Source organism: Strix aluco, chromosome 18 (genome assembly GCF_031877795.1).
Source record: "Strix aluco isolate bStrAlu1 chromosome 18, bStrAlu1.hap1, whole genome shotgun sequence".
Taxonomy (NCBI): Eukaryota; Metazoa; Chordata; class Aves; order Strigiformes; family Strigidae; genus Strix; species Strix aluco.
The window spans coordinates 9,846,856-9,874,374 of NC_133948.1; the positions used below are offsets into that span (position 1 = coordinate 9,846,856).

The 27,519-nt window shown below is 40.2% G+C and overlaps 4 protein-coding genes across 6 annotated transcripts; 2 read left to right on the forward strand and 2 right to left on the reverse strand.

Annotated features, from left to right (window-relative positions):
* On the reverse strand, positions 1-14,279 carry CDC45 (cell division cycle 45). Of its 2 annotated transcripts, XM_074843758.1 has the most exons (19): positions 13,769-14,279; positions 12,456-12,515; positions 12,067-12,159; positions 11,487-11,624; positions 10,738-10,881; positions 9,765-9,820; positions 9,116-9,164; positions 8,310-8,371; positions 7,865-7,915; positions 6,966-7,085; positions 6,439-6,570; positions 5,942-6,040; positions 5,531-5,692; positions 5,195-5,333; positions 4,736-4,819; positions 3,662-3,780; positions 3,129-3,205; positions 2,350-2,416; positions 1-1,202 (listed from the first exon to the last, which is right to left on the reverse strand). In XM_074843758.1, exons 1-18 carry the CDS (start codon positions 13,817-13,819, stop codon positions 2,352-2,354), a joined length of 1,701 nt encoding a protein of 566 aa, XP_074699859.1. In that variant the 5' UTR covers positions 13,820-14,279; the 3' UTR covers positions 1-1,202; positions 2,350-2,351. The 2 variants fall into 2 exon arrangements, with proteins under 2 accessions (XP_074699859.1, XP_074699860.1); XM_074843759.1 differs by lacking the exon at positions 1-1,202 and having other exon boundaries at positions 2,050-2,416.
* An 86-nt stretch (positions 14,280-14,365) lies between these two features.
* Positions 14,366-22,087, forward strand: UFD1 (ubiquitin recognition factor in ER associated degradation 1). The gene is made up of 12 exons (XM_074843761.1): positions 14,366-14,471; positions 14,974-15,106; positions 15,848-15,880; positions 16,730-16,851; positions 17,201-17,331; positions 17,741-17,813; positions 18,514-18,582; positions 19,114-19,179; positions 19,477-19,524; positions 19,881-19,969; positions 20,729-20,810; positions 21,196-22,087. Exons 1-12 carry the CDS (start codon positions 14,469-14,471, stop codon positions 21,268-21,270), a joined length of 924 nt encoding a protein of 307 aa, XP_074699862.1. The 5' UTR covers positions 14,366-14,468; the 3' UTR covers positions 21,271-22,087.
* A 216-nt stretch (positions 22,088-22,303) lies between these two features.
* Positions 22,304-24,726, forward strand: C18H22orf39 (chromosome 18 C22orf39 homolog). Of its 2 annotated transcripts, XM_074843764.1 has the most exons (4): positions 22,304-22,411; positions 22,496-22,663; positions 23,331-23,476; positions 24,600-24,726. In XM_074843764.1, the coding sequence occupies exons 1-3, from the start codon at positions 22,388-22,390 to the stop codon at positions 23,454-23,456; spliced, it is 318 nt and encodes a 105-aa protein (XP_074699865.1). In that variant the 5' UTR covers positions 22,304-22,387; the 3' UTR covers positions 23,457-23,476; positions 24,600-24,726. The 2 variants fall into 2 exon arrangements, with proteins under 2 accessions (XP_074699865.1, XP_074699863.1); XM_074843762.1 differs by lacking the exon at positions 24,600-24,726 and having other exon boundaries at positions 23,331-23,508.
* On the reverse strand, positions 24,547-27,459 carry MRPL40 (mitochondrial ribosomal protein L40). Its single transcript, XM_074843760.1, has 4 exons — positions 27,241-27,459; positions 26,471-26,554; positions 25,283-25,438; positions 24,547-24,951 (listed from the first exon to the last, which is right to left on the reverse strand). Exons 1-4 carry the CDS (start codon positions 27,303-27,305, stop codon positions 24,642-24,644), a joined length of 615 nt encoding a protein of 204 aa, XP_074699861.1. The 5' UTR covers positions 27,306-27,459; the 3' UTR covers positions 24,547-24,641.
* Positions 27,460-27,519: the final 60 nt, after the last annotated feature.

Sequence of the window (27,519 nt, forward strand, 5' to 3'; positions counted from 1 at the left end):
ACTACCTAGTAAACATGCAAAATCAAAAGGTGGCATTATGTTTTATCTTAGGAAGCACAGTTTTTTGGTGATCACAGGGATTTTACTCAGAGAAGATGACAACATTTAAAAAATAAAAAAAAATCACTTTTGTTTGAATAAAAATATATAGTTTAATTAGCTTTCTGTGGCTACATTTAAATCACATTTAATATTAAATTAACCTGTATTAAAAATCTGTACAAAGCATGATGTAATAACCTTTACATACTCATAACCATAACCTTTACATACTCATTATAATACATGAAAACATTGAAGTCACACAGAATTCAAGCAAACATTGCAAGAAAAAAAGAATTCCAAACATACGCATACCCTCCCAATGCACAGCAGGTTAAGTCTAACAAGCCATACCATTTCATATGACCAAAGTGAAATGAAATCTCTGTTATGGAACAGAATTCAGCTAGTCTGTCGATATTTTTAACACTACAGTCTGCGCACAATTATCATAGTATTTTACACTCTTTCCGGGAAAATTATTCCCAAAGCCAAGCTACGAGTGACAATACAGTACCACAATGCATGACTAAAAATGCTTTATTAACACCAGAACTCCCCAGATTTTTCATTCAGTATTTGGCAGTTATTCAGTTCTTGGATTTTAAAAGTCCTAAAATCTTAAAACTTGTCTCACAAAAGTTATTTCAATTAAAGCACAAGACCTCAACCTGACAGTACTAAACAACAGTTTCAGCATTCTAAAAATTCAAGGAGAGTTTCAAAAAGTTTCTTACAAAAAAACCCCAAAACATTCAAGACAATTTTAAAAGAACATAGTAATAATATAAATATGGAACTTCTTTAAAACTTATTTTCTTGTTATTAGCCAACTAAACATATTAACATCACAGGAGCACATCTACTAATAAAAGCAGGTTTGACAAATAGAAGTTGAATTTGCAAATACTCCTAGTTGACACCTTTTGCCATTAAGAGGATGGGTTGTTTACAAAGAAGCAGTGTTCAATATCTGTATGCTAAGGTTAAAATCCTTTTGACCTCCCAAGAGGCATAAAAACAGTCCAGGCCTGTACTGGTACATTTAAGATAAAGCAAGGCGATACATGACAATTGCAGCACCATGAAGTTTGGAACATCCAAAATAATTTCAGAGCATCGGATCCTCAGCTTCCAGCACAAGGAGCCAAAAAGCACCGCTGTGTAACAAGGGCAGAATACAAACTGAAACAGTAGTCAGAGTGTACAGAAACAGATGTAGAAAGCTTGGAAGCCATGCATGACTATGCTGTCTAACAAGCAACAACTGCAGCTATTGATCCACTGTTTCAAACTTCTGAGTGAACAGAAGAAAGAAATTGTAGCTTTGATAGCCACTGAAAAAAGATAACCCATACTGTCATTTGGCTAGGACTACCAATGTTCACAGACTTTTATCAAAGCCTTCATCTTACTCCTTTGCTTTTGTACATGTACCATAATCTTGTGAGATTACATCACATGTTAATACTAAAGACCAAATCTTTACCTAGACATGAAAAAGCCATGAGGTACTTTATATACTTTCAAACAGTCTTACAGGTTGTTTGAACAGACTTAACAAAACAATTTAGAGTTTGGCTGCTTCTCTAGGAGAAAACAAGCTATCCCCACCCATCACTGCAGAATAAACACATACACAAACCAATAAAAATAGTTTGGCATTGAAAAGCAGTGAATATTTGAAGACAATTGCAACAATATGACAGTCTCATCAGATCTACAGTAAAATCTATCTTGCCCTAAGGAGCTTTAAAACAGACCTTGAACTAGTGTGAAGCTAACAGCCACAACTACAAATAGTCTTATATCCCCATCTTTAATCCAGATAAACTACACACTAACATAGGCTATAACCTTAACACTGTGAACCAAAAATGCGAATTCTATACTAACATCAAAGCTAAGAATGGCACTGCTATGGCCAAAATTCCATCTTGAGCTCAAACAAGCCATCATAATTAAAAGAAAGTCAGTATCAACTACAATTAGCTAATATCTGCATTTCTCTCACAACAAACAGCTGCTTCTTTTCCAGCTGAACTTAAAAAGCCACAAAAAGTTAAGAACAATGGAAGAGAAGCTTATGGATGATGAAACTTGAATAAATCTCTTAAGGAGAAAAACAAAAATTTTGCTTATACGTTGTCTGCCTCCTCCCAAAAAGTCTTTATAAGAAACTCTTATCTTCAATATATATTTTCACTAGAAGTTGCCACATTTTCTTAGAACATTCTACAGATACTAACAGGTTACTAACTTGATTTGTAATTAATTTTTTAATTAAACCTCCTTACACCGTCTTACCATTAGGACAATAGAGAAATGAGTGCATCCAGAAATTTGCTCCTGTCTTCTGTTTTCAATTCGATTACTAAAACAGGAAATATTTTATTACAAGATGTAAATAACTAAAAGATATACCAGATGTCACACTTGAAGAATAATAATTCTGAGTATACTTATTTATATACTTAATCAACTTTAAGAAGAAAAAAGAGAAACTATTTATTTGGACAAAATACAAAGCATGTTGTTTATTTTACTCATATTTCAGCAAATTCCAATTTCTAGGTGCATGATATGGCAGCCAATTTTTAAATCTAGGAATGTTTCTTTGTATGTTCAACATGCATACTTAAATATGCATTGTTAAAAACCACCTCTTTTGTAAGCACAGACAATAACGAATTCATCTTATAACATCAATACCATACTCCGTTTGGCTACTAAATATAAAACCCCTCACAGATAACCTCATAGATTTTTAAACTGAAGTGCACATATGAAAATCATTACTCCATGCAAAATGTAGGTTGTTTTAAAAAGAAATGCAAGCCTTTGCTTAGTAGTTTATAGTTTTTGCACAACAAGACAGCACTTAGAAAAAATAACGATAAATCGTGTAGCTTGTGTTTATACTAGATTCAGGAATAGCGTATCACATAGACACCCTTGACATTTGCATCTAAGACATACACAAATGAGTATATAGTCCACAGTCATGCTTTATGGAGGCTGCGTAAACACTGACCCCTAAAGGACTGTCTGGTGAACGAAGTAAGGGATAAGGCAGCATTACTCACTTGACATGTCAAAATGGTTGTGTAAAGTCCTAGAATTGGTACTGTCTGCAGCTTTCTCAAACGCTCTTCCGAAAAAGCTAGAAGATGAACAGAAATACAAATGAGCATCACAGAAAATGATGTATTTATTGAGGTAGAAGTATGGACCTTTTTTCTTGCTGAGAGTTGAAAATGTCTTCTAGATGTTTTTCACGTGCTGTGTATTCAACATACACCTCGCTTATTCAAGTGCAAAAATCTTAACATTGCAGTCTTTAAGAAATGAAGTCATGGGTCATATAGTGAACTATTTCCCTCTTTTAAGATACAGTTAAGAGGGAGGGGGGAAAAAACTTGCAGGGAAGCTGTGGAACATCTGTATCCTCTCCCAAAGTATCTCATGCATACCATACACAAAAAGCATGTTTTTAAGAAGGATACAATTTAAGTCAACATATCCAGTGTTAAATAGGTACAGGAAAGCTATATTTGCTTCAGAGACAGGAAAAGTCTACAGATAACCTTTAGTAAGAACTTTTAAACAATATGCTTACTTCTTTTTGTCAGAGCTTTCTGTCTCCGGAGGAATCCCCACCATGATCACAGTTCCCCGTTCAACATCCATTGGTGCAGCCATTACCAGTGGCAGCAATTTACAACGCTTGTTTTTTGTCTGGAAGTCAGAATGCCTCTTTGTTAGACAAAACTCAGGAAACAATTTAGCTTCAGCTCTCCATGTGAGGTAGTATTACAAATATTAATCTAAGGATACAGCTATAATGCAGTTCAACAGAAGTTGAAGAAGTTCTTAATCCCCTTCTTTCTTACAGTAAAAGCCCCTTTAAGGACCAATAGAAATTTCAATTCTTCTCCAATCTCGCACTCCATTTTAACATGGGCAAGATATGATTTACACTAAAGAAAACAGCTCTTAAAAAGAACTGCAGGTACAGGCATCTAAAAACTTGGACTGGGCTTAATTTTTTGCAATAACTATTTTACCTTGAAATACAACAGATAAAACATTCATAAACACAGTCTTCACTAGAAATTATTTTCCCATCATATCATTTTACAGCCGTAAGCTGTAACTTTAACAAATTTTGTAATTTAATTAAATCAAAAAGTAATTATGAAGATTTTAACATTTTTAGACACTTAAGTAAATGAAACAGAAGTCTATTTAAAGTGTCCTGTTCTTAAGGTAAATGTTTTGCAGTGAGTTTTAAATGCTGTCCTGCTCCTAGTGGCAGACCAGTTAATTTAAACAAACACAGAAATCTTTAGATAACAATTACCAGTTTACCAGTCCTGCAATATTGCTTTTTTTTGTTGTTAACATTTCAAAGTACATATTTAGTGATATGCTCCTTCAAAATGTACAAATTTACACAAAGATTTTAGACTGTAAGTATCGTAGTAATGAAAACTCTTTCTAATGCTATGAAGTCTGCCAGGCAGATATCTTTCCTAGAGCAGCATTTACAAATGTGCTAAAATTATCCAACCAATTGGCAGAAAAACATTATTAAAAACATTATATGAAAATCTTAATAATCAACTGTAAGTATCCAACAGAACAATACTAGACAGGCCACAAGTTAGTCAAAAGCTTTTGATTTACTTACAGAGCAAACAAATGATTTGAGCAAGTATTTACTAAGCAGGCACAAAGACACTGGTTTGGAAAACAGTTTCACGTCTGGTGTGCCCTAGAAAAAGAAGAATTATGTCAATTACAAACCAAGATGATTCTTCCACTTGTTTTATGTTAATATTTATTGACAAGTCTGAAAGTTTTGTGTGACTCAAAGAACACTAACAAGAACCATGGCAATACAGGGGTTTGAGCTCACCCACTTGACTTTGAAATGAAGTCCTCCCTTTGAGAGGACTGATTCTTCCTTTGAGAAGTTCAGAGTAGATGTCAATACTGACCCGTAAGAGGACAGCACAGTATAGGTAAATAGGTTCTTTCTGACAGAGTCATTCTTGTTGAGTCAAGCAGTTAGGCAAACAGTGTCATTCAAGTATGACATAGCCAAATATGACAGTGAAATGATACAGCCAAAAACTAGAATTCTGACCTCCATGAGAGAGCAATAGAGAAAAGGTCCCTGAGAAATTACAAGGTTGGTGCAAATACAGCTGGCTACTGTCTGCTGAATGGCACGTAACTGCTTTTTGGCTAGGTCCAGTCCTTGGTGCAGTTTGTCCAGATTACCCCTGCAACAGAAAGAATAAAAATAGACACTTTCATATAAAAATAAAGCTTTTCACACAAAAGTGAGATCTAAACACTATTCACAGGGATATTTTGATTTTTCTTCAATGGCTTATGAAGCATCAATGCATCTTTTAGATATATAACCCACATTCCCTAAATAAAATCATGAAAGAATGAAGAGACATATTTTCAGTACCTGGAGAGACTGTCCAAAGCTTTAATGAAATTAGTTGTTTCAGGCCCCTCTTTCTCTATATTCTCCATGAGAGAAACTGTTGCATAAACAATATCACTTGCTGAGAACTTGTTCTTAAAGCCAAAGTGAATGCTGAAGGTCTGAATTCTTAAATCTTTCATTCTGCAAAATGAAATAAAACCAGTAAAGATTATTAACATTATCAACATTGACCAGCCATCTCCTCAGTATGTTAATGTTAAGAACATGAAGACAAATCATATCCTAACATTTGCAACAAGCCTAGTATTAGTTTGTCAATCTAGAAACCATATTTTTTAAAACAGGATGTTACATCCTCTTCATACAAAAATATTTGAACTTAATTGAAAAGTATTTTCAGATAAAGCATTTGTATCTAAAACAACTTACCCAAACTTGTTTGCAGATTCTTCAATCATTTCCCGAAGATTTTCTTTCAAAGACATGTCCATGGAATTAAACTTCTGCTTCACTTGCCTCAAAGGCAAACTAAAAACAGAAAGAAAAAATACAGATAGGTATGCTAGAAGAAACAAATATTTTGCCTTCCTTTCATAAGACTTTCTTAACATTAGATAATTTAGGAAGTTAAGTCTGACTACGCTTGTTTGCGTTCTTTTCTCTTTAGTCATTGAAGAGCGGATGTGAGAAAGCACAGGTTACTTACTAATCTACTATTCCATAAAGGCACACAGCTGAAGTATTCCTCGTACACCAAGACACAAGTTGTATAACTTAACCCAAAGAGACACTGCAACCTACTCAGAGCCCCCCCGTCATATTTAAAAACTAACAAGTTGGGTACTCGCAAGCTATATTTTCAATATTTTCCCATAATTCAGTGAAAAAATGATCCTTTAATCAAGATCCAGATTTTTATAACTCACCCCATGTCAGCCAGAAACTCCTGGAGCCTCTTCTGCCCTTGTACCGACCAAAGCTTAAGGCTAGCAGAGGTATATGAAGTGTTACAGAGACTTTCATATAGAGACCAGTGCTGATAAAGTGCCAGGCGCAGACTGGACAGGAATTATGGCAAATAACTATAAACACATATATCATTTGAAGTTACAAATAGCAACAAAACTCCACAACTAGTAGGTAAGTCTTCAGCTGCCCTTTATATATTTGATCTCTGTAGTACGTAAGATACAGTTCAAAGCTGCAGGTGCAAGTAACACAAGAAGAGCAACATTGACTTGTAACTAATTCTGAAACGTTAAGCTGAACTGAAGCTAAATGAGCTATTGAAAGAGCGATTCATGTTCAACAAAACACTCAAATTTCCATTTCTTTTAACTCTATTCTCAGCAGCAGAGATGGTGCTGGGGTTTTTTTTCCCCTAGATAAAACACTCATCTGAGGTTCACCAAGTGGGTAGAGTTCATTTTCCCCAGATCTCACGCAAGGATACTCATATTCAAATGCTATTCGCATGCAATCAATTGACAGTGAATTTTCTTCATCCTCGTTGCGGTGGTTATGGCGAGACACATGACGCTGTAGGATTCCAATATCCGTCACATACTTCATTCTTAAACAAAAACAAATTTGTCATTTCAGTTTCTTCCTGTGTATTTTTGTTCTTGATTATGAGAACACAAAAATGCTTCCTAAAAGTTTACACATTGGCCAGTCAGCAGCATGAAAACTGTAGATACATCTTTAAAAAAAATCCAACTTGTTAAGCAATATTCTTTCAATATTCAGCCATACACCCATACAATTAAAGCTAAAATAAAACCACTACAGAGAAACAGATAGGCTGACCAATGAACTTAATTACTTAATACATTTAGAACAATAGAACACTTAGTAACAATAGAACACCAGAATTAAAGTCTATACATGTGCACCTAGAATTCTGGTGGTATCTAGTAGGAAACAAGAAACAAGAAAAAAAAGCTAAAATCTGAAAATTGTTAACTAAAACTGGAAAAGAAGCTGGAGAATACAGAACATACAATTTTTTTTCCTTTAATAAAACAGTATTAAGTTCATATTTACGTAAACTACTATTAAACACCATTTCTTCCCCAATCAGAAGTGATTGTTTTTATAATTTTGTGAAATTAGTTTAAAAATTCTAAATAGTAGAGAGAGAAAATATTTTTTTCTGATGTATATTCCTATTTTTGGAAGGCATTAGATCACATTCACATCCAGTCATTAAGATATTTAATGTCACTGTCTATTAATTACCTTGTGTTATATAAATTCCCATAAGTTTCCTGATCTCTATTAATTATGCCTAAAAAACCTTAAAAGATAGATAAATAAAAAAATTAAGATAAATTGAAAAATCTTTCTTACTGAGTGATTTTGTCTTGGACCCATTGATCTGTCAGGCCAACAATAGCCCACCTAACATTGGGAGGAAAAAAAAGAAAAGGAAAAAACCAAGTTAAAACAAAAAATATTCCAGTACAGCATATTATATTTAACCCTCCAAGTATGTAACAGAACAAGTCAGAAACACTGTTTACCAACTGTACATAGAAGTTACTATCAGAGCTATATATTATTATTCCCTCTTAGCAGACATGCACATATAGTACCATCCTCCCTTTTTCCATGCAAAATCTACTGGTTGCTCGCAATTAATTTATAAAAATGTGTCCTCCAATTCAAGACATACATCCACTCATGAAATAAACTGGAACCTCACACTGAAATCAAATCGTTTTGGGAAAACTTGCCTCTATTTACTATGAGTTTAAGCTTCTAGCTTCTGTGAAAAATGATAACGGAAACGTACCACAACATGTCATTCAAGTCTTTAGACATTATCCATGCCAGATCAAACATCACCATCGCAGACTATATGAGGGAAAAGCAAAAAAATAAAGGGATAAATGAACACAAACCTCTCACTTCATTAAACAAATGGAACAGTTAAATTTGCCAAGTACTAGCATGTTACTAAAGCTCTAGAAACCACACTTGAGTGACAATCGGTCAATGTCTTACTTTCTAAGACACTAAGTAGAAAGAAAAATATTTTATACAGCTCTGCAAACCTGCATTATATATAAAGCAGCACTTAATATAAAAATAATCAGACAAGAGGACAAATGACAGAAGGAACAGTTTGGTGTCCTAAGTGTTATATTTGAAATATCCTGATGCTGAAAACTTTGGAAGGCAAAAGCTCCCTACATGCTAAAGTCTTTTTGTGAGAGTATATGTGCATAGACACTTTTGCAAGACATAAAAAAATTACACTACCATATTTTTTTAATAGCAGCATTAAAGATATCAAACAACAAAAACATTAATAGTTCTATATTATCATTTTCCCCACTGTTAACATTACATTAGCCACTGTGCCTCAGCTGGCTGTTGTCTGCCAGTCTACCAGTATTGTTTCTGTGATGCATTTAATTCATCAGTGGTAAAATTGGATGTACACAACCAGAAAACATTAAACTGCTAAGTCAAATTACTTGTACATATACAACATATCTTTTATATAACAATAATGTGTACTATTATTAGATAATTATAATATTACCTTTACATTGGCACTTTGTGTTTTTATGGCAAACAAGAATTTATACTTACTGAGGTTCCATGGTATTCATATTGCTCATAATCAAAAAGAATTTCTCGTCTATAAAGGGAAAAAAAAACCCACATTTGACTAAGTGGTGAACTGGTCATTGGATCCAATTAAAAATATAAAGCAGGAATTGTGAAATAATATTTAAATCTCATTTTAACAGTGAAAAAAATATTAAACTTGGGCTAGAAATTGCTTTCCAGCAAGGCAATTAGATTTTAGTAGCAACATGGAAACCACACCGAATTGTACTCATAAAGTAAAAAGGAAAAAATTATTGTCATTATTCCTCAAATCCAATTTTCATATCTGATCTGTTCCTGCTCATTCCTATGGACAATAGCAGGACTGTAAAGGAAGAAAAGAGAAGCACAAATTTCACCTAAGATAGACAAGGTAAGACTATTACAGCTACTTAAAAGTAAAGCGATGCACCTATTGATACTCAGATTTATAAATTACTATTTACAACTATCCTCTATTTAAAAGTTTTATTTTTATATAGTAAATATCTCTCCACTTTCTGAATAAAGTTAGAACTAAAGCATCTTGCAAATCAAGCAGCTTAGGATGTTTTTGTATTGTCAACAAGATTTTAATCAAAGAATAAGAAAGAGATACGAGCAATATAAAAAACCCAGTTAAACACACCTGCGTGCCTCCCATTCTCGCCTTTGTCGCCTTTTCATTGTTCTCTCTATTACATCCTGTAAATTAATTTGGATGTTAAAAATACTTTAGTAGATTAGCACCCATCCAGGTACTCGAATGATTAAGTCTTCATTAAAAAGAACTAATCTTTTAACAGCATCTAGTGAGAAAAGTATTATAAAATATTTTCCAAGGAACACTTTTATAAAGTCATGGCATCCTTCTGTGCTAACATTTATTTAGCTCATCTTCACAAATAAGAGGCCCAGTAGATAGTATTTTCAACACTAGCAACATTGCATCCTACCATTTTATAACATAAAAATGACACTGATGAAAGAGAGATAATTAGTGAAGCTCAGAGAGGCACTCACTGTATATTTAAGCTCCATAAATAGCATCATCAGCTTGAAAACCCAAAATCAATAAGATCTTTGTGAAATATTTAACAGATTTGAAAATAACTTCTGTGTATACTATGTACAGATTTTCCTTTGAATTTCTAATATCTGTTTTTAGTGCCTTTCATAACTTAACAGGGAAAAATGTACAATGTTAATAGAAAAATAACATGAAATAAATATTAAATCAGAGCATGTCTTTACATTGTCTCTTAATATTGCTAGTCTTGTGCCTTTGCTTCCTTGTATGGTGTAAATAGATAATATGCTACAAATAACATATGGCAAATATGATTTTTTGTGTCTACCATAATACATTTTTGTTAGCAACACTTTTTGTGTGTCCTTGTAGCAGTAAAATAAATTCTTTGTAAGCTTCTGTCTTCTCAATTATAAAAAAAAGTTTATATCTAAACAAGTTATACTGCTAGACTGAAAACCCCAGAGCACATAGAGATAGACATTTGAATTTGCGATCTAACGACATAATTTTTAAACTCAAATGTCATTACTATGATGATTAGTAACTATTTTATTTTCCTTCCTTTCACAATAAAGTAGCAGAAACACACCTCTTCAAAACGTCTACGTTTCTCTGAAGGTTCTAACCCATCACTTTCATTCTCTGAGTCCTCTTCTTCATCCTCTTCATCTCTGAAGATATCATCATAAGCAGGAACATCAAGATCATCATCTTGTTTAACTAAAAGCTTAACCTAGCAGGAAAAAAATGTATTTTAAATAAAGTATCTTATTTAGTGCTTAAAGTGTGTCTCAAATCACAAAAGAGAATACTTCAGATACTTAATAAGAGAAACTATAAACTCATCTTGGCTGTGATCGATTCCTGGCATAACAAAAATATTGATTTTTGATACAAAGACCATACTTACTTATATAACATACGAGTAAAAAACATATTCCTTTGTTACAGCATTACTGAAAGTATTTTTTTGTTATGCTTGTTAGAGTCATGTTGACAAATAATTTGTACTTAATACTCAAATTCTAGGTATTGCTAGAGACTGAGAGATGTTACATTCTGGAGGATATTTATCCTCTGATTTGTAGCAGTTTGATTTATAGCAATAAGATGAACAGGTGCTTACTACTGACAACTGTCACACTGCTAACAGTATATATATATTATTATTGAAAAGAGATTTTTTTTTTTCTGATTGTGCACATTACTACTGCAAATATCCACTAACACTGCTGCCTGACCTAGTAACACTGTAAGCAGTTTTGCAAAACACAGAAAAGCACTGAACCACTCACCACCACATTGCAAAGATTTTTATTATGAAAGAAAAGCATTTACCTGTGTGTCATTGTAAACATTCACTACGTTGATAGGTCTGTGGCTGTCACATACAAAAAAAAAAGTGTCTTCTTCAGGCTGCAAGATCTCCAGAAGGTCAACATTGGCACCACAATTAATAAGAACAAAATATTTGAACTGCAAGCAAAAGGAAAAAAAAGAATGCTTTTTACTTAAATTAGCAGGAAACACAGAAGGCTGAAAACAGCTTTACAAAGCTCATAATTTCCAAAATGTTTCCTTTGTTTACTTTCTGGTATTTGATGTCTCTGAGGAGGAAGAAAATTTGTAAGACAAAACACCAAATTCAGGGATGTTGGACAGACATCCAATGCCACCACCTTTTATATCTCAAAATGCGTGCAAACTTAATTTGACTCTATCAAAATTATAGCACATTAGTTTGAGCTGATGTAAAAAACTTAACAAGTTTGTTACTGGTATGTTAAAATTTAACCACTGTTCTGCGGTAACCAATAACAACTAGTTTAAGAGATGACATTTTAAGTTGGGCAAAGGGAAGAAGTGCATGTCTATGTAAGATGAACTGCAACTTAAAAAGTTTCCAGTATTTTTTCACCTGATCTTTATGCTCTAGAAAGGCAGTTTCAAGTTCTTGCCATCCAGATACTGGGACAAGTGTATATTGCACGTGATCACATTGAAACAAAGCCTGAAATGAAGGAAACAGCTGTTAGCAAAGGTGAGGGAAATAACATCTTCTACAATGCTATACCATGCTGTAATTCTATTTCATACAAATCTTTATCTTGAAGACATCCCAAATGACACATCTACATGAACTTTGGGAGTATGACTTACTGGTTTTCAGTGCCATAACTCATGGAAAAAATAATTTACAGGAGCAGATTAAACCTTCACCCTTTCCCCAGGTCAAACCTATTAAAAGGGTCCCAGGACATTTCTTCTTTTACTGTTAGCCTACAGTGATAATGAACAAAGACTTACTTGGAGTATTTTACAAGCACACAATGCATCAACATCTGAAGCAACAAGAAGAAGAACACGCTGCAAAAATAACAGAATAAGCATATCAGTATATTAACATAGGTACTAAATCTAATGTGCTGGTACATGAAATGCGCAGATCACTGTGAGACCAGAAAGTAAGAAATTTAGGTAGAGAGCATCATAAGCAGAAAACCGAAGAACAGGATTGCTTCTGAATGGACACTGCAACCAAAATTAACCGATTTGGATGCCTGTAAATATGAACAAGAAACAACTCCACATACCCAAAATATGTCATCTGCTTTGAGGAAACATAATTATTCAGACTCTTATGAACCGCACATAGTTTTGGAGGTTCAAAGCAAGTCAGCCCTACAACTATTGTTATCATGTCTAGAAAGACCTAAATTTCCAGCATGGGATCTGAACAGTTTTGACTAAAGAAAATCTGGAGCAGAAATAGGAGCAAGGCGCTCTTGAAATAACCTTGATTTTGGCAAAATAATTTATCTGGCGATTTTTTTGCTCTGGGTATTGGGTTTTTTTTTTGAGATTTTGCTCACAGTTAAAGGTGAGAGAAACGCTTTCATTTGCACAATCCATAATATACTTTCACAGGTAGAAATACTAAAAGACTGTCCAACAAAAGCTTTACCACTTCAGTGTAAACATCCACTCTGAACAAGTTAAGCAAACTATGGGTTAAAAATGAAAGTAGTCAGCCAGATCTGCTACAAGACTGCAAGAGAAACCTCAAAGAAGACAGAATACAAGATTTAGTTGCCTGGGCAAACAGTATCAAAGCGGTTAAAAAGATATAGAGAAAAAAAATAGATCCAGAGATGTCTTGGTTAAACAAAAGATTCACAAGAATACCGAAAGCACTCGCAAGAAAGAGGTGAACTGTAAGAAAAATCTCTGGCGAGACCTCATCTCTCTGGCAGCAGCTTTGGCTCGGGTTTCCAACGCCGCAGACACGCTCGGGAGGGATATTTTTACAATCCGGGCTGACTGGTGGCCCCGCGGCCCTCAGTGCGGCCCGGGGGTTAGGCCCGCCAGACAACGGCGCTCCCCGCCGCTGGCCCCCACCCAGGCAGTACCGGGAATGCGGGCACCACCTTCCCCTACATCCCCCGCGGCCCCGAGAGCTCCGGTACCGCCGACAGAGCCGGGAACGCCCCGGCACCGTCCCTGCTCCGTGAGGTGGCGGGAACCGCCGCAGTCCCGCGCAGAGCGGCCTGAGGTCAGCCCGCCGCCGGGACGCCTGGGGTAACACCACTCCCTCCCCGGTCGCGGCCCGCCGCCCGCACCTGGCTGACTATCACGTCGTAAAACTCCCGGCGGCAGTCGGAGATGAACATGGCGGCAGTGGTAGAGCGGCGGAGAAACAGCGGGGAAACGGCGGCAGCCACGGGCCGCCCCCACTCAAACTGGGCGCCAAATCAGAGCCGCTTTCCATTGGTCTGCTCGTCACGGCGCGCTGGCTAATAGAAAAGCGGTCGCCCCTCCTTCGCAGAGCGGATTGGGCGAACTGCCCAACCCATTCCGGGTCTTGGCCAATGGGACTGGGAAAAGGGAGGGGCGACACGTGCGGCTGGCCAATCACGAGAGCATCTCGAACGGAAGCACCGTGCTGGCTTTTGTTGCCAAGTCTGCCATCTTTGCCGCGGGCAAATTGTTTGCTTTGCCATTTAAGTGAGTCCGACGAGACGGCGGGACGTGCCACATCAGCCCTCTGTGACTGAAGAAGTGCCAAGCGGCCAGAAGAGCCTTCCACAATGGCGGCACCGGCAGATGCGACATCCCGCCTTCCGCCCTCACACGAAATGGCCGCCCGGGAGGCGGGCGCCGCGCGGCACGCTGGGAGGGGCAGCGCGGCGGGGGCGGGCAGGGGGGGTGGGGCCCGCGGTGGCGGCCAGAGCCCCGTCAGGCGAGACAGCGGCGCAGCCCGGCCCGCCGATTCCTGTGGGGAGTTCGAGCGCTGCCGCTCTGCGCTTCAGCACCGCCGCCATGGTGAGGCCCGGGGGGCGGCCGGGGGAAGTGCCGAGTCACGGCGGGCGGGCGGGCGGCTGGGCCCCGTGTTCCTTCGTCGGCTACGGCGGTTCCCGCGCCGGTGCCCGCTGGCGAAGACCATTTTCTGGTCTGGAGTGGAGTGTCAGGCTGAGGGCGGGCGGCCGTCAGCGGCCGGCGGGTGTCGGCGTCTCCTCCGGGAGTCGCCGCCCGTGCTGGGGGCTCGGTTGGTCAGGCGAGCCTTACTTCAAGCGTAATCTGGAAGTGCGCTGCTTCCATTTTCTGCCTCCCCACGCAGCGCCTGACGCACAAATCTTTTCCGCAAGTCAGCGCGTAAGATGTATGAAAAAAGAGGGGCGCCTTAGTTGACAGGGAAATCAACCGTACGGCTCGTGAGCGTAGTTGTAGCTAAAGTTCAGGAGACTTCAGTGAGTGCTGTAACACTTCAATATGTTGTAGATAGCTATTAATGCACTCTTCTCTTTGTGTTTTTTCTCCCCCCTAGTTCTCCTTTAATATGTTTGATCACCCCATCCCTCGGGTTTTCCAGAACCGCTTCTCAACCCAATACCGCTGCTTCTCGGTATCCATGCTTGCTGGACCTAATGACAGGTCAGATGTGGAGAAAGGCGGGAAGAGTATGTGCATGTTTTATTTTGACTAATAACCTGTTGGAAGAGTGTTTGTGAATAATACAAAGTAATACAGCTTTTGGCCAAGACTGCAGAAACGTTGTTGAACAACATGGAGACATGCTGTCTGCTTTGTGGCTGGAGCTAGGAGAGCACCCTGGGTGGGGCTTTAAGAAGGAAGGAGGAGGGTTTTACCGCATTAGAATGTAATTAAAAAACTTACCTGGTGAGTCCTGGTTTGTGAGCATTAGAGGAAGACATTCTTCTTTCTTAAAGTCTCTTGTTAAAATCTTACGCCCATTATGAGCCTTGCAGTTTTATGATTAAGGACTTTTTTCCCCCTCCTTGATGTACCTTACTTAGCTTGAACAAAGAGAATACATCGGCCAACTTAATTTTCAGGCTGTCAGACTAATGCAATGTTGTTTTGAGTTGACATCGATTTATGAGTACCTATAAGCCCAAACAAATAAAATGACCTTTAGGAAACATTTTCTTTAGCACTAGGTGTTGTAAAACTTTGTATTCTCTTTTTTTTCTAATTACGTTTTGAAATTTTTGTGCTAGCAGTTGTACCTGCCATGACTGATTTTACTGAAATCTCTGGCTCAAAAATGAATTTACAGGAGATTTTAGAATCTCCTTTTTTTAGAGGAGATTTTAGAGAAAGGAATGATAAAATTGTATGTTATGTTCTCTTTGTAAGTCATACTTTCCCTAATCTTACATTCTTATTAATTTTTGCAGTAATTATGCCACCTTCGGCTTTGGATCAACTCAGTAAGTGAATATTTTATTCTGGGATAACAACATTAGAAATATGAGCAAATACGGTATTTCAGTTATCTATTAAAATCTTACTTAAATAGAGAATGTGAGACTAATTAGTTCAAAAAATGTACTCTGGAGGTATTTTGTCTGTCAGAATTAATGGGACTTGTCTGTCTTTAAGTACAGACATCTGAAGTGTTGAGCTACACGAGGCATGAATCAGTATTTATTAACTATTAATAGCATACTCAGTATAATGGTAACAATCTAATAAATTCTTAATCTCAACCTGCTTGTTCTGAATGTGTTGTTTAGAGCAAAATTTAATTTAAAGACAAAAGAAGTGATAATTAACTTTGAAATGGGGAAAAAGATAGCTGAATCAATAGTATAAATGGTGTTTATTGGCTCTTTTAAGGGCGTCTGTGTCCTGTTCCATACACCCCCCCCCGACCCCCCAAGTTTTGTCCTTAATAGGTTTGGGGTTTTTTGAGAAATGAGTTAAGTCAGGATTTAATTTTAAAATAGGCAGGGCATGCTGAAATTCATTAGGTAGGAGCTGACTGATAACAGCACAAGGACGTAATAGATTCCTCTGCTAATACCCAGTGCTTGCTCATCTCTGAGCGTGGGGAAGTGTTGAGAAAGGCATTTAAAGCTCTACGTGCAGTGGCAGTACTGTATTCATGTATCTGCATTCTCTCCTGGATTTGTAGTTTTGAGAAGTTGGAATATTGGTGTGAGGAGAATCTTCTCCTATAGTCTGGCCCATTTTCTTGCTAATGTTCAATCTCTGGAAGCTTCAGAAATGTGCTAGTGGCTTTTAAAAAGTACAATTTTTTTCTCCTTTGTCACTAGGCCGACTTAATATTACATACCCGATGCTGTTTAAGCTGACCAATAAAAATTCAGACCGAATGACACACTGTGGAGTCCTTGAATTTGTGGCCGATGAGGGCATATGTTACCTTCCACATTGGGTGAGTTGTCTCATGCTGAACTCTCAAAACCTGAAGAGTAGGATTATTGAGTTGTCAGTTTAATCTTAAAGAGGTGGAATGTTTCCTGAAAGTGCATGCCTTTGCTATTCATGTTCCTACAGCAGCTTTCAGTCACAGCTCAGGTTTCCCTCCATGAGAGTTTAACTAAGTAAGCAAAGCAGACTGCTTTTTAAGATGCACCTGACTGTTCTTCCTGAAATTAAAACATGGTAAGCTGGTGCATTTCAGGGAAGATGGTGGCCCTAGCAAAAATAAGTATACGCAAGGAAAGAAATAGAAACATCAGTCTTGTTGATAGTGATTTGTATCTTTGTATTCATTCTTGCAGATGATGCAGAACTTGCTGCTGGAAGAGGGAGGCCTGGTACAAGTGGAGAGTGTTAATCTTCAAGTTGCTACTTACTCAAAATTTCAGCCACAGAGTCCAGATTTTCTTGACATCACCAATCCCAAAGCTGTGTATCCTTCCTATCAATTACGGAGCAGGGAACAAAAGTTTTCTCCCAAATTGGCAAAATGAAGCAGAGCTAGTTTTTCAGGTGTGGCTCATACTCTTCTAGTAGTAGGTAACTACAACTGCTCCTTCTGAAAACAGAAGGAATGAGACCTTATGTACAGAGATGTTGCAAACTGCTGGCACAAAGCGTAGCCGGGAGTGAAGAAGTGTGAATCTTGGCTTAAAGTCCAAAGAGTTTGAGTGTCCTTTAGAAGAACTAGTACACCCTAATGTTTACTAAAAGGCTGTTTACAGTACTGATGGCTTTTAAACAACCTTGGAGAGACCAAGGATCAGAGTTTTATAGCATAGTAACTTTAAAGCTTTGATGTTGCATTGAAAACAAATGTTTCATCTTAACATACTCCAAAGATTAGAAAATGCATTGAGAAACTTCGCTTGTCTAACTACTGGGGATGTTATTGCCATCAACTACAATGAAAAGGTGTAGTATACAACACCAGTCCATGCAGGGTTTTTTTTGGATACCATTAATTTGAGGAAGTAAATTCTGCCCCATGTAAAAAAGTACACTATTTCAGTAGATTGTGACCACATAAGTACTTTGACTACATCTTGTGAATAGATTTTTATAGATGAGTGGTTTTGGCAACATGTGCACATTTAATTACTTGGGGTTGTAAACTGAGATCAGTTGTTGGAGTTTGGTGCTAAAATAGTCAACACAAAGCTATGCAGTATTGTTGACAAGTAATTCCAGATGGTATATTTTGCAATTGATTTTCTGTTGGAGAGAAGGGATCAGTTATGTCTTCTCCTGAGCTGCTGTTTAGACTGGTTTTTGACTCATCAGAAAATAAATTTTTGTGCTGCCGATGTTCATGCAAGTTCTTTTAAAATTTTATGCTAAATTCATAATTTGCTTCCAAAAATGCAGATTAAGTTATGGTAAGAGTGCATCAAGGTACAGTAAAAGGTAGGTTCTCTGGCTCCAGTCTTCTATCTAGGTTAAAAATCTTTGCTCTCATGTTCTGTAGAGACCCTGCAATATCCAGTCCTCAATGTGAGGAGCACTTATTTCAATTTTCTTGAAGCTATCTGAAGTGAAAGGTTTCGCTATGCTCTTCTTACATAGAATTTGAGCTCTTTCGTGTGCAATGTTAAAATATTCATTACTGTTTCAGATCTATGAGCTTCGGGTAATGGAGACCAAACCGGATAAGGCTGTGTCCATCATAGAATGTGATATGAATGTAAGTTAAAGCTGACATGGAAAGTCAGCTTTTACTGTGTGCTCCCAAAGGAGAGGGCATCTTGTTCAGTGATAGCACTCTACACCAAGCACCTCTGATGCTGCAGGAAAGATAAACTCTGATGGGATAGGGAAGATGACTGATTTGAGCGTAACCCACGTACCTTTGTAACCACATCTGTGGTCTTGAGCTGTACTTCATGTACCATCTGGTGACTGCAGTGCCTAGAAATTAATGTTTAGATTCAACGTGTTTTATAATCTGAGTTTTATTTAACTGCCTTGTCTTGATCAAACTCCAGTGATATTGTGGGGTGCTGGTTTACTGTTCTGTTTCAATCACATGCTAAGACTCATTCCTGGGAGGCTTAGTCTTTTTAGTTCTGAGTTAAAATGTTTAACAAGCAAACCTCAGTTATTTCTTGATCAAAATGGAGTGATAGTTTTGGAGTTTTGAGGAATAGTAATATAAAGCTTATGATTAAAAGAAAAATATCAATCATGCTTACTTTCATGCTTCTTATGTAAATAGGTGGATTTTGATGCTCCTTTGGGGTACAAAGAACCAGAAAGAAGTGCTCAACATGAAGAGGCCACAGTAAGTTAAGCTTCTGTTCTTCAAAAATGCATTCACTAGAAATTGGCCTTCCTTGTGACGGAGCCATGAAGTCCAACATAATTTTTTCTTTTCCTGAAACAGTTTCTTAAGACTAAACTTTACTTACCGGATGCTTTTGCTTGTGTTACTTAGGAGATAGTTGTTTACCAACTGTTGATATCGGAAATGGATTATTCTAAAGTGTTGTTTCCTCAGAAATATGTGGAACTGTTTTCATGTGTTCCATGTATCACAACGTTAACACAATGAAGTAACTGGGTTTTTTTATCCTCACAGGATGTTGAAGCAGACCATAGTGGATATGTGAGTGACATAGGATTTCGTGTAAGTCCCATATTTCTGCTGGTTTCTGAATGTTAGTTGATCCAAACAACTGCAGAACGCTAGTACCTGTTCTTAGAGGTGCTCCTCATTTAACTGGCAAGTATCTGCGATTGTTGTGTGGTGCTTGCAGGCAGTAGCAGTTGACTTGCTGTCCTTTAAGGAGCAGTCTATAAACAGGAGACTGAAACATACCTACAACCAGTGTTCATCAGCTTATAATAAGTACTAAAAAGAAACATGCTGAATCAAAGAATTAAATAAAAACGATAGTAAGATTTTGCAGAATATAGTATCCCTGTGCAGCGTTCTTTCAAATACAAAATATGGTTAAAATAAAACTCATTATATATACATAGGCATTCTCTGGCTCTGGGAACAGATTGGACGGCAAGAAGAAAGGTGTTGAGCCCAGTCCATCACCAATTAAACCAGGAGACATTCGAAGGTATGTCTGTTTCATTCAGTTGTCAGCAAGTGAAGGATCAGTGTTTGAGTGGAGTTTATTATTTTTTTTTCTGCTCCTGCAATATAAACAAGCCGATTTCCTCAAAAGTTTGCATTTAGAAGATTATTTTCTAGACTGACTGTGACATCCCTGACTACTTAAGGTGCAGATCCTAAGTTAATGTTGCAAAACTCTCTCAATCAACTCTGGTGCTATAAAAGACGAGCAGGGAGAGGCAGCAGGTCTAGTCTGGCCTGGTGGGCTGGATTGGGTGATGCGCAGTACCCTGCCAATTTTCTAAAGTGAAATTTGATGTCGAGTGTAATATTTTTTTGCGTTGGGTGGATAACCAAAGCCAAGCCATGTGTGGGTTTTGTTTTGTTTTTTCTTAGAAGGAAACTTCTAAACTCAGGCTTGGTGGAAGTGTGCAGGGATGTGGTTCCTGTGGTGATCTGTCATTTACTGCTGTCACAGTTAAACTTGAACCCTTGTGGAAAAGTGTGTCCATGGCCCTGTGGAAACCACAAGCTGTGTGGAAACATGCCCACAGCCAAGCTTCTACAGCAGCTCCAGTATCTGATTATCTACTTCATGCAGTGTGTGCCTACCTTCAGAAAATAATTCAGTGGTTTAACTATAGAATTATTCGGTAAGGAAAATTTGCAGCCAGTGATAGTACGATGCTGACAGACATAGAATAGGTTTCATTGTGTTCCGTTGGATGGTGGGTATAAGATTGTTTTTATTCTTCTTTTCCAGAGGAATACCCAACTATGACTTCAAGATTGGCAGAATCACATTCATTAGAAACTCACGTCCACTAGTTAAGAAAGTCGAAGAGGTAAATAAAGTTGGATCCTTCCCAGTTTTGCACAGAATTAGAACTACTGTCCAAGTTTGTGGTTCCTCTCTCCATACTTGATTTTTCACGGTGACTTCTGATAAAAAGTGGTAGTAGTTAAAAAGTGGTTTGAGTTAAGTGAAAGCAACCTCTAATGTCGATGCAAGTTTAATAAGCATACTTGTTTCAGTTGGCTGAAAGGTCACTGAAATGCTCGTATTTTATTTTCAGGAAGAAAGTGGTTATTATGTAGATTAAGGATGTGAACTGTCTACAGTCAGTTGGTGCTCTGATAGAATATTCTTTCTAATGATTGTGCAGCTTTCGTCACACACAAGCAGTGAGCAAAAAGGTAACAACCTTTTTTCCTCTTTCCTTTTCCCAGGATGAATCTGGAAGCCGGTTTATTGCCTTTTCGGGAGAAGGCCAGTCTCTGCGCAAAAAGGGAAGAAAACCCTAATTTGTGGTACCTTTAGTCAGTTAGGAGGAAAATAAAATAGCAATTGCAGCATATTGGATCTTAGTTATTGCAGCTGAGAGGAGAGATAATTTTGCAACGTAGAAATACTTCTGCTGGTTTTGGTTTCACGTTTAAAACCGGAGCTGTCAGACTGTCTTAATTTTCAGTTGAAAATTTTCAGTTGAAAATTCTAGGAATTCTGAAGGAGCTTTTGTATGTGTTGTAAAAAGGGGAAAAGTATATCTTGGATAAACCCAAAAAGTAAAACCAACAAGGTCTACCTTACTGAAAGTTCCAGTTCTTAGACTACATCATCCCCTCTTATATCCTGAGCGATGATGGTCTCGTGTTGCTTTGTGCTTGCTATTTTCCTCCCTCTCTATATATATTTTGCCACAACTTCAGGCAAGCTTTTTGGTGTGGTGCAAAGGAAGGCTAACACTTGGGTGTTTAAGACTTCCGTGCAGGGAGTCTGTTTGACCTTAGCTTCAGGTGTTGGGTTGTAAGTCATCCTAAGCAATCCCCCTGTAATTGCTTTTTATATTTATAATTAATAACATGCCTTTTAATAGTTCAGGTACAATAACGTGCTGTAGCAATCTAATGGCACGTGTAGGGAGAGACGAGACCCACCTTCTCTGCCTCATGCCGGTGAGGGAGCACAAAGCCCCGGCGTCCTGTGCTTTGCGAGCGGTGTCGGTGATAACCTGCGCGGCCTCGCAGCGCCGGCCCGTCGGTGTTGAGCCTGGAGCTGGGTGGCGGGGTGACACCCCTGCGCGCCCTCCTGGAAGGCCGAGTAAAGGTTCCTTGGTAACCAGCCTGCGTCCCTCGTGTGGTGATTTCAGAAAAACAACCCACGCACGGGAGCTGCCTCGTGTCTCCAGCGCTCCCCGCGCCGGGCACCCGGGGGGGGGAACACGGGGGTGTTGGGGAGCGGGGGGGGCGGGGGCTGTAGGGTAGCCCCGCCCCGCAGACAGCCATTGGCTCGCAGGCCAGGGGGCGGAGCGATGAGGCAGCCCGTTAGTGCCGCCGCTCGCCATTGGTCGGACGCGCGGGTCTCTCCGCAAAGCGCGGCGGGGATTGGCTGGCGGGACGGCGACCCTCAGGCAGGGGCAGCATGGCGGGCGGCGGCGACTGGCGGGTGAGCGGGGCGGGGGGCGGCGGGGCTGAGGGCGCGGGACGGGACGGCGGCGCGGCTCAGCCCGGCCTCTCTGTTCGCCCGCAGCCGCCGCGGTCGTGCGAGGACTATTGGTGGGAGTGGAAGCACTGCCGCGGGCTGCGGCACGCCTTCCACCACTACTACGCTCACGGGGCGCTACCGGCCTGCGACCGCTGGCGGGACGACTACGAGGCCTGCCGCGCCTGGGAGAGGGGCCGCGCCGCCGCCGCGCAGGTACCGCCCGCGCCCCCGCCTGCCCCTTCCCGCCTCGGGAGCGAGCGGCAGCCGGTAGCGGCGGTCGCTGTCGCGTCCGGTTCCTTGCGGGCTCTGTAGGCCGGTGCCAGTGCGAGAGAAACCCCTCAGCCGCGCGGTGTCGGCGGTGGCATAACGGGGAAGGGTTGGAAAAGCGGGCGTCTGCTTGGAGTTGAGGAGCGTAAGGCGGTCTTAACATCCAGCGGGAGTATTTTCAGTGTTTTGCTGTAAAAGGTCTTGATTTCAGTTGCTCTAATATTCCCTTCCTGATATGAAAAGCTGCCACATACAGGCAAAAAGTATTCCTGGGGTGTGCAGAAATGCTCCTGGCTACAGCCCCATGAACACTGAAAGACAAGAGCCCTTCAGCACAGGCTGCAGCATAACTTGTCCTTTCAGCCAACTAGGGTAACTTCTCAGGGGGAGGGTAGCACATAAGAGGTAGTTTTCTTTGTAATGGAGGACTCAGAGGCAAAATATACATGTGACATAGTTAAAAGCTGGTATGCTGGCTTACTTATATAGCATTTGGCACTCTACCTCGTTTTTGAGGTAAAACTATTTGAGATAATAGTCACAGCAGGAAATAAGCTCTCTAAGACTGGAATGGCAAACACTTATCATGGTAATATTTTTTCCTGTATTTCAGGAAGCTTTGTGCAAGAGTGAAAGAGCTCGAGTTATGGAAAAGCAGAAATATCCTCCGGTGTGGACACTCAGGAAGAGCCCACCACCTGACTGGTATATTCCACTTGACCAAGACAAACCAAATTAGCAAGACCGTTTTGCTGTTTGGTCAGTAATGTAATACACAATGCACAACCATGCTGAGGTTTTTTTCTTCCATGTCATCTTGAAATTATACTATAGCTCTGCCCTGCAATATTTTAGTACTCATTCAAAAATACTGGGAGTTTAATGTAAAGGTTTACTTTTTAAAGGGAAAATTGAGGTGCTTAATTTGTTTCTGGTCTCTTACTACTGTCCTACACTTTGGATTTCATCTCAGCAACTCAGCAGGGAGCTCCCATGTTAGTGCATACACGATCAAGCTCCTCTTGCTAGACAAGGACCTCTTCCCCTAGAGCCAGTGTTGCTTACTTTTGGAACAAGGTACCCGCCCCCGGCCTGCCTGATGGGAAAACAAAAGCAGGCTGGGATTCCTCCCTGCCATTTCAGGACAGTCACAACCACTGGCATTTAAAAGGCATTTCCAAGATTCATGACTGTCATGGATCAAGAGCTTCTCACCTGGTGGGATGACGTTACAGATGCTTAAACTGCAACCCTGCCCCTTTGTGGAACTGCTCTTGAATGGTGGGGTGTGTCGATGGCAATATTCAAAATTACTACTAAAAAATGTTTAAATGACTGAAGAGAGATGTTTTGGTTTAGGGCAAACCCTTACAAACGTAGTTACAATACTTACATGGCAATATTAAAAAACCCCTACAAAATGATTGTCATTTTGGCTTTGTCATGGTGTATTTTCCCTCTTATATACAAAAGTACTTCATTGAAGTCTGAAAAGAAAAGCAGTAAACAGTCAGCTGCTGCCTCCCTTACAGTACAGACTGATGTGATGACTGTGACATTCTTTCCTCATGGCACACAATCTTCCAAGTTACGGTTTATATAGAACCAAAAAATGCTGGTCAGGAGTGTATGGAGGGATGAGAGATCTAAGCCCAGAAAGATAAAATACTCTGTGAAATACTACTGCTTTGTCTTGTTCTAGCATGGCACAAGTGTAAGGTAGTGTAGTTTTGTTGGGTGTCTTACTACCTAGAGCGCTGTTTAAAAAACTCAGATACTTCATTAATACGTTGGGGTTTTTTTTTTTTTACAGTCACACACCTCCAGTATTTTAACCTGCAGTAGGAATTGTTTATTCTTACTCCATTCTTTCCTCCTTCAGTTGGCTGAGTAGCTCATGCCAGATGAACAGCAAACTCCTCCATCACTGCGTATACACTTTGGTGATGTCAATGCATTTTCCTTCAGGAGGATCATAACCAGGAAGTGGTGGGGTATGATTAGGTCCGTCTCTCTCGAAAGGGAAAAGCCCCTCATCTCGTCTGATTGCTGCCTGGTACAACTCCTCGGATTCAAGGCGCAGTTCCTTTAGTGCCTCTTGCTGAGCTTCTACAAGGGCCTGAATTGCATTCTTTTCTGCCTTATCTTGCTTCAGCTTAAACAAACACCACTTTTTCATAAGCAAAACTCTTCTTTCAGTCTCCTCAAATGACAGAGGGGGAAGACTTCGCACCCTGATAAAGAATAAGTTAATGTTGTAATAGAGAAATAGCCTGCACCCCAAAGAGCAAATTTTTAAAAAATCAACCAAAACAATAAACACCACCCCCAACATTTCATTCATGCAATGTCTGTCAGGTTTTCCAGGCATTCTAAAATTCATGTTACTATTTTTTCACTGCTTTTAGCAGGAGCAAATAAAATCTGCTTTCTGCATTTTTGTCCTGGTAAAGTAGATAAGGTTTTGAACCAAGGCTGGCACTATATTGCAGTTTTGCAGAGAAAGAAATTAAAAGTGTTTTTACCATGAATGCAAGTGCATGGTGAAAGACAAGTCTTACTTACCTGTTGCTATCTGAGTACTTAAGTGGTGTTACAAAATCCTCGATTGGAATCATTTCTGGGGCAGCTTTTTCCAACTTTCTAATCTTCTTTTTCATACGATCCTTCTGTGCTTGCTCTTTCCTTACATCCACTTTCTTCTTCTTCTTTGGTTGTGCTCTACAAGGAAAGTAATGAATAAAAGAAGATATTTTTTCATTTAATTCAACACCAGCAACTTTCACTTCCACTGTACTTTTCTAAGGACTGTTCCTCCCATTGCTTAATTTGGTCCCTAATAGAAGTTCCAGCCATTAGATTTATTCAAGTAATGTAATTTCCAGGAGACAGTAATATGTCTTGTGAGATTTTCTGCAGAGAGAACTGTACCTGCCTGAGAAAAACAACCTCCAATTTTGTGCTGAACATCAGAACGACCTGAGGAAGTTCTACAAAAATTAAACTGGAATTGTTCTGCACTAGTTCAGAGTGCAGCAGAGCAGGTAACAGGTTTATCTGCAAATATTCCTGTCATCTCCTATGAAAGAAGAAAATGAGTGGGTTTACACATGCTTCTAAAATTTCCGCATTTGGAACCAAATTCAGGCTGCGGATGTTACTCTCCTGTACTTCCTGTACTGTGTATTTCACACAGATCCAGTATAGCCAAGATAACATATGGCACGCTCCACAAACACAGACTAATCCTCACTGCGGACCTGTGAGACATCATTCCTGCCTTAGAGATCAAACAAACTACCTTCATGGTGTCAAACAGTCTTTCTGATGGTACCCAATAGCTACCAGGATATTTTAAATCTAGTTGCATCAAACCAAAACATGGATACCAAAATGTAACATACACATAAGTGCAGCCTGTCTATTATACCACTTTATAGTAAAGTACTTTCACTTCAGTTAGGCTTTCATTTGCATTGTTGCTCAAAAGGGAATTCTGGAGCACAGCGTAAATCCAGACATCTCCAACCACATTCTGCAGTTGAGGAAACAAATACAACTACACAAAAACATAAAGTGGTAATTGTGTGGGTTACCATTACACTCTCCTCAACAGACCAACGGTTCTTAACTACTTTACATATCGTGTCTTAAAAGCAAACATCTATAGTTAAAAGTTAATTTGGACTTGGGAAAATTTGTGTTCCCCTAAGGATGAAAACACTTGTATGTAACCATAGAAGCTGCACTCACCTCATGGGGAGCGATGCCCTAAACGCCAGCAGTGAGGTCTGCCAGTGCCTTGCTCGGAACGGAACCGACTGGGGCAGCCAGGAGCTGATGAAGGAAAAGGAACACAAAGCCCAGGGAGAAGCTGATGGCGTTGATTCTGCACAGTACAAGGGCTATTTACTGGTCATAACTCAGAATGATGAGCTTTGAATCATCTTGGGCTACTTAATTCATGACAGTATACAGTGTTTGCCCTGACAGGGTAACTTCAAACTCTCCAGCAAGGTAACTAGACCCAAAATTTGGGCTGTTTGGTGCTGTGAATCCACAGGGTGCCGAGGGGTGAAGCAGATACATTTAAGTCTATGAATAGGTTAGAGTAATTTTATTCTTAAACTCTGATAACGGCCTCTCTACTGATGTTGGAGAGGTAAAACCACCTCCGTGCAAATTAGGAGACAAGAGATGCCGTTTCTCAAATCTCGGCGGGTGTCCCGAGACCCGGCCCAGGTGCCTGCACATCAGCTTCTCAAGGCGCGGAACCAGGCCCGCACACCCCCCACCCCGCTCCCGACCCCTGAGCGCAGGCCCAGGCCGCCAAGGCAGCCCCGGGAGACCGAGGCCCGCCCCGGGGAGGGGACCAGGCCCAGGGCTCGCCGGGAGAGGGCGAGGCAGGAACCCCGCGCAAGGGGCGCTTCGCCGGGCTTCCTCCCCACGGGCCTGGGGCAGCGCGGCCGCAACGGAGAGTCCCGGAAAGCCGCTCCCAGCCGGCTCCTGGCTCCCCGCCCTACCTGAGCCGGGCACCGCCGGACGCTGCCCAGAGCCCGCGGCTCGCCCGGAGCGCGGCCGCCAGCATGGCTCCGGTCGGTGCCAGCGGTGCGCCCGCACTCCCCGCCGCCCGCGCTCCGGCTCCCGCGTCCCCCGTTCCGGCTCACAATCGTTCCGCTCGGGCCCGCCGCGCTGCTGCGGCCCGGCTGCCGTGCGAGGCCCGAGGGAAGGGGAGTGAAGGCCCCGCCCGCGCCCCGCCTCGCCGCCATCGCGCCGCTCCGCCCGGCAGGGGGCGCCCGGCC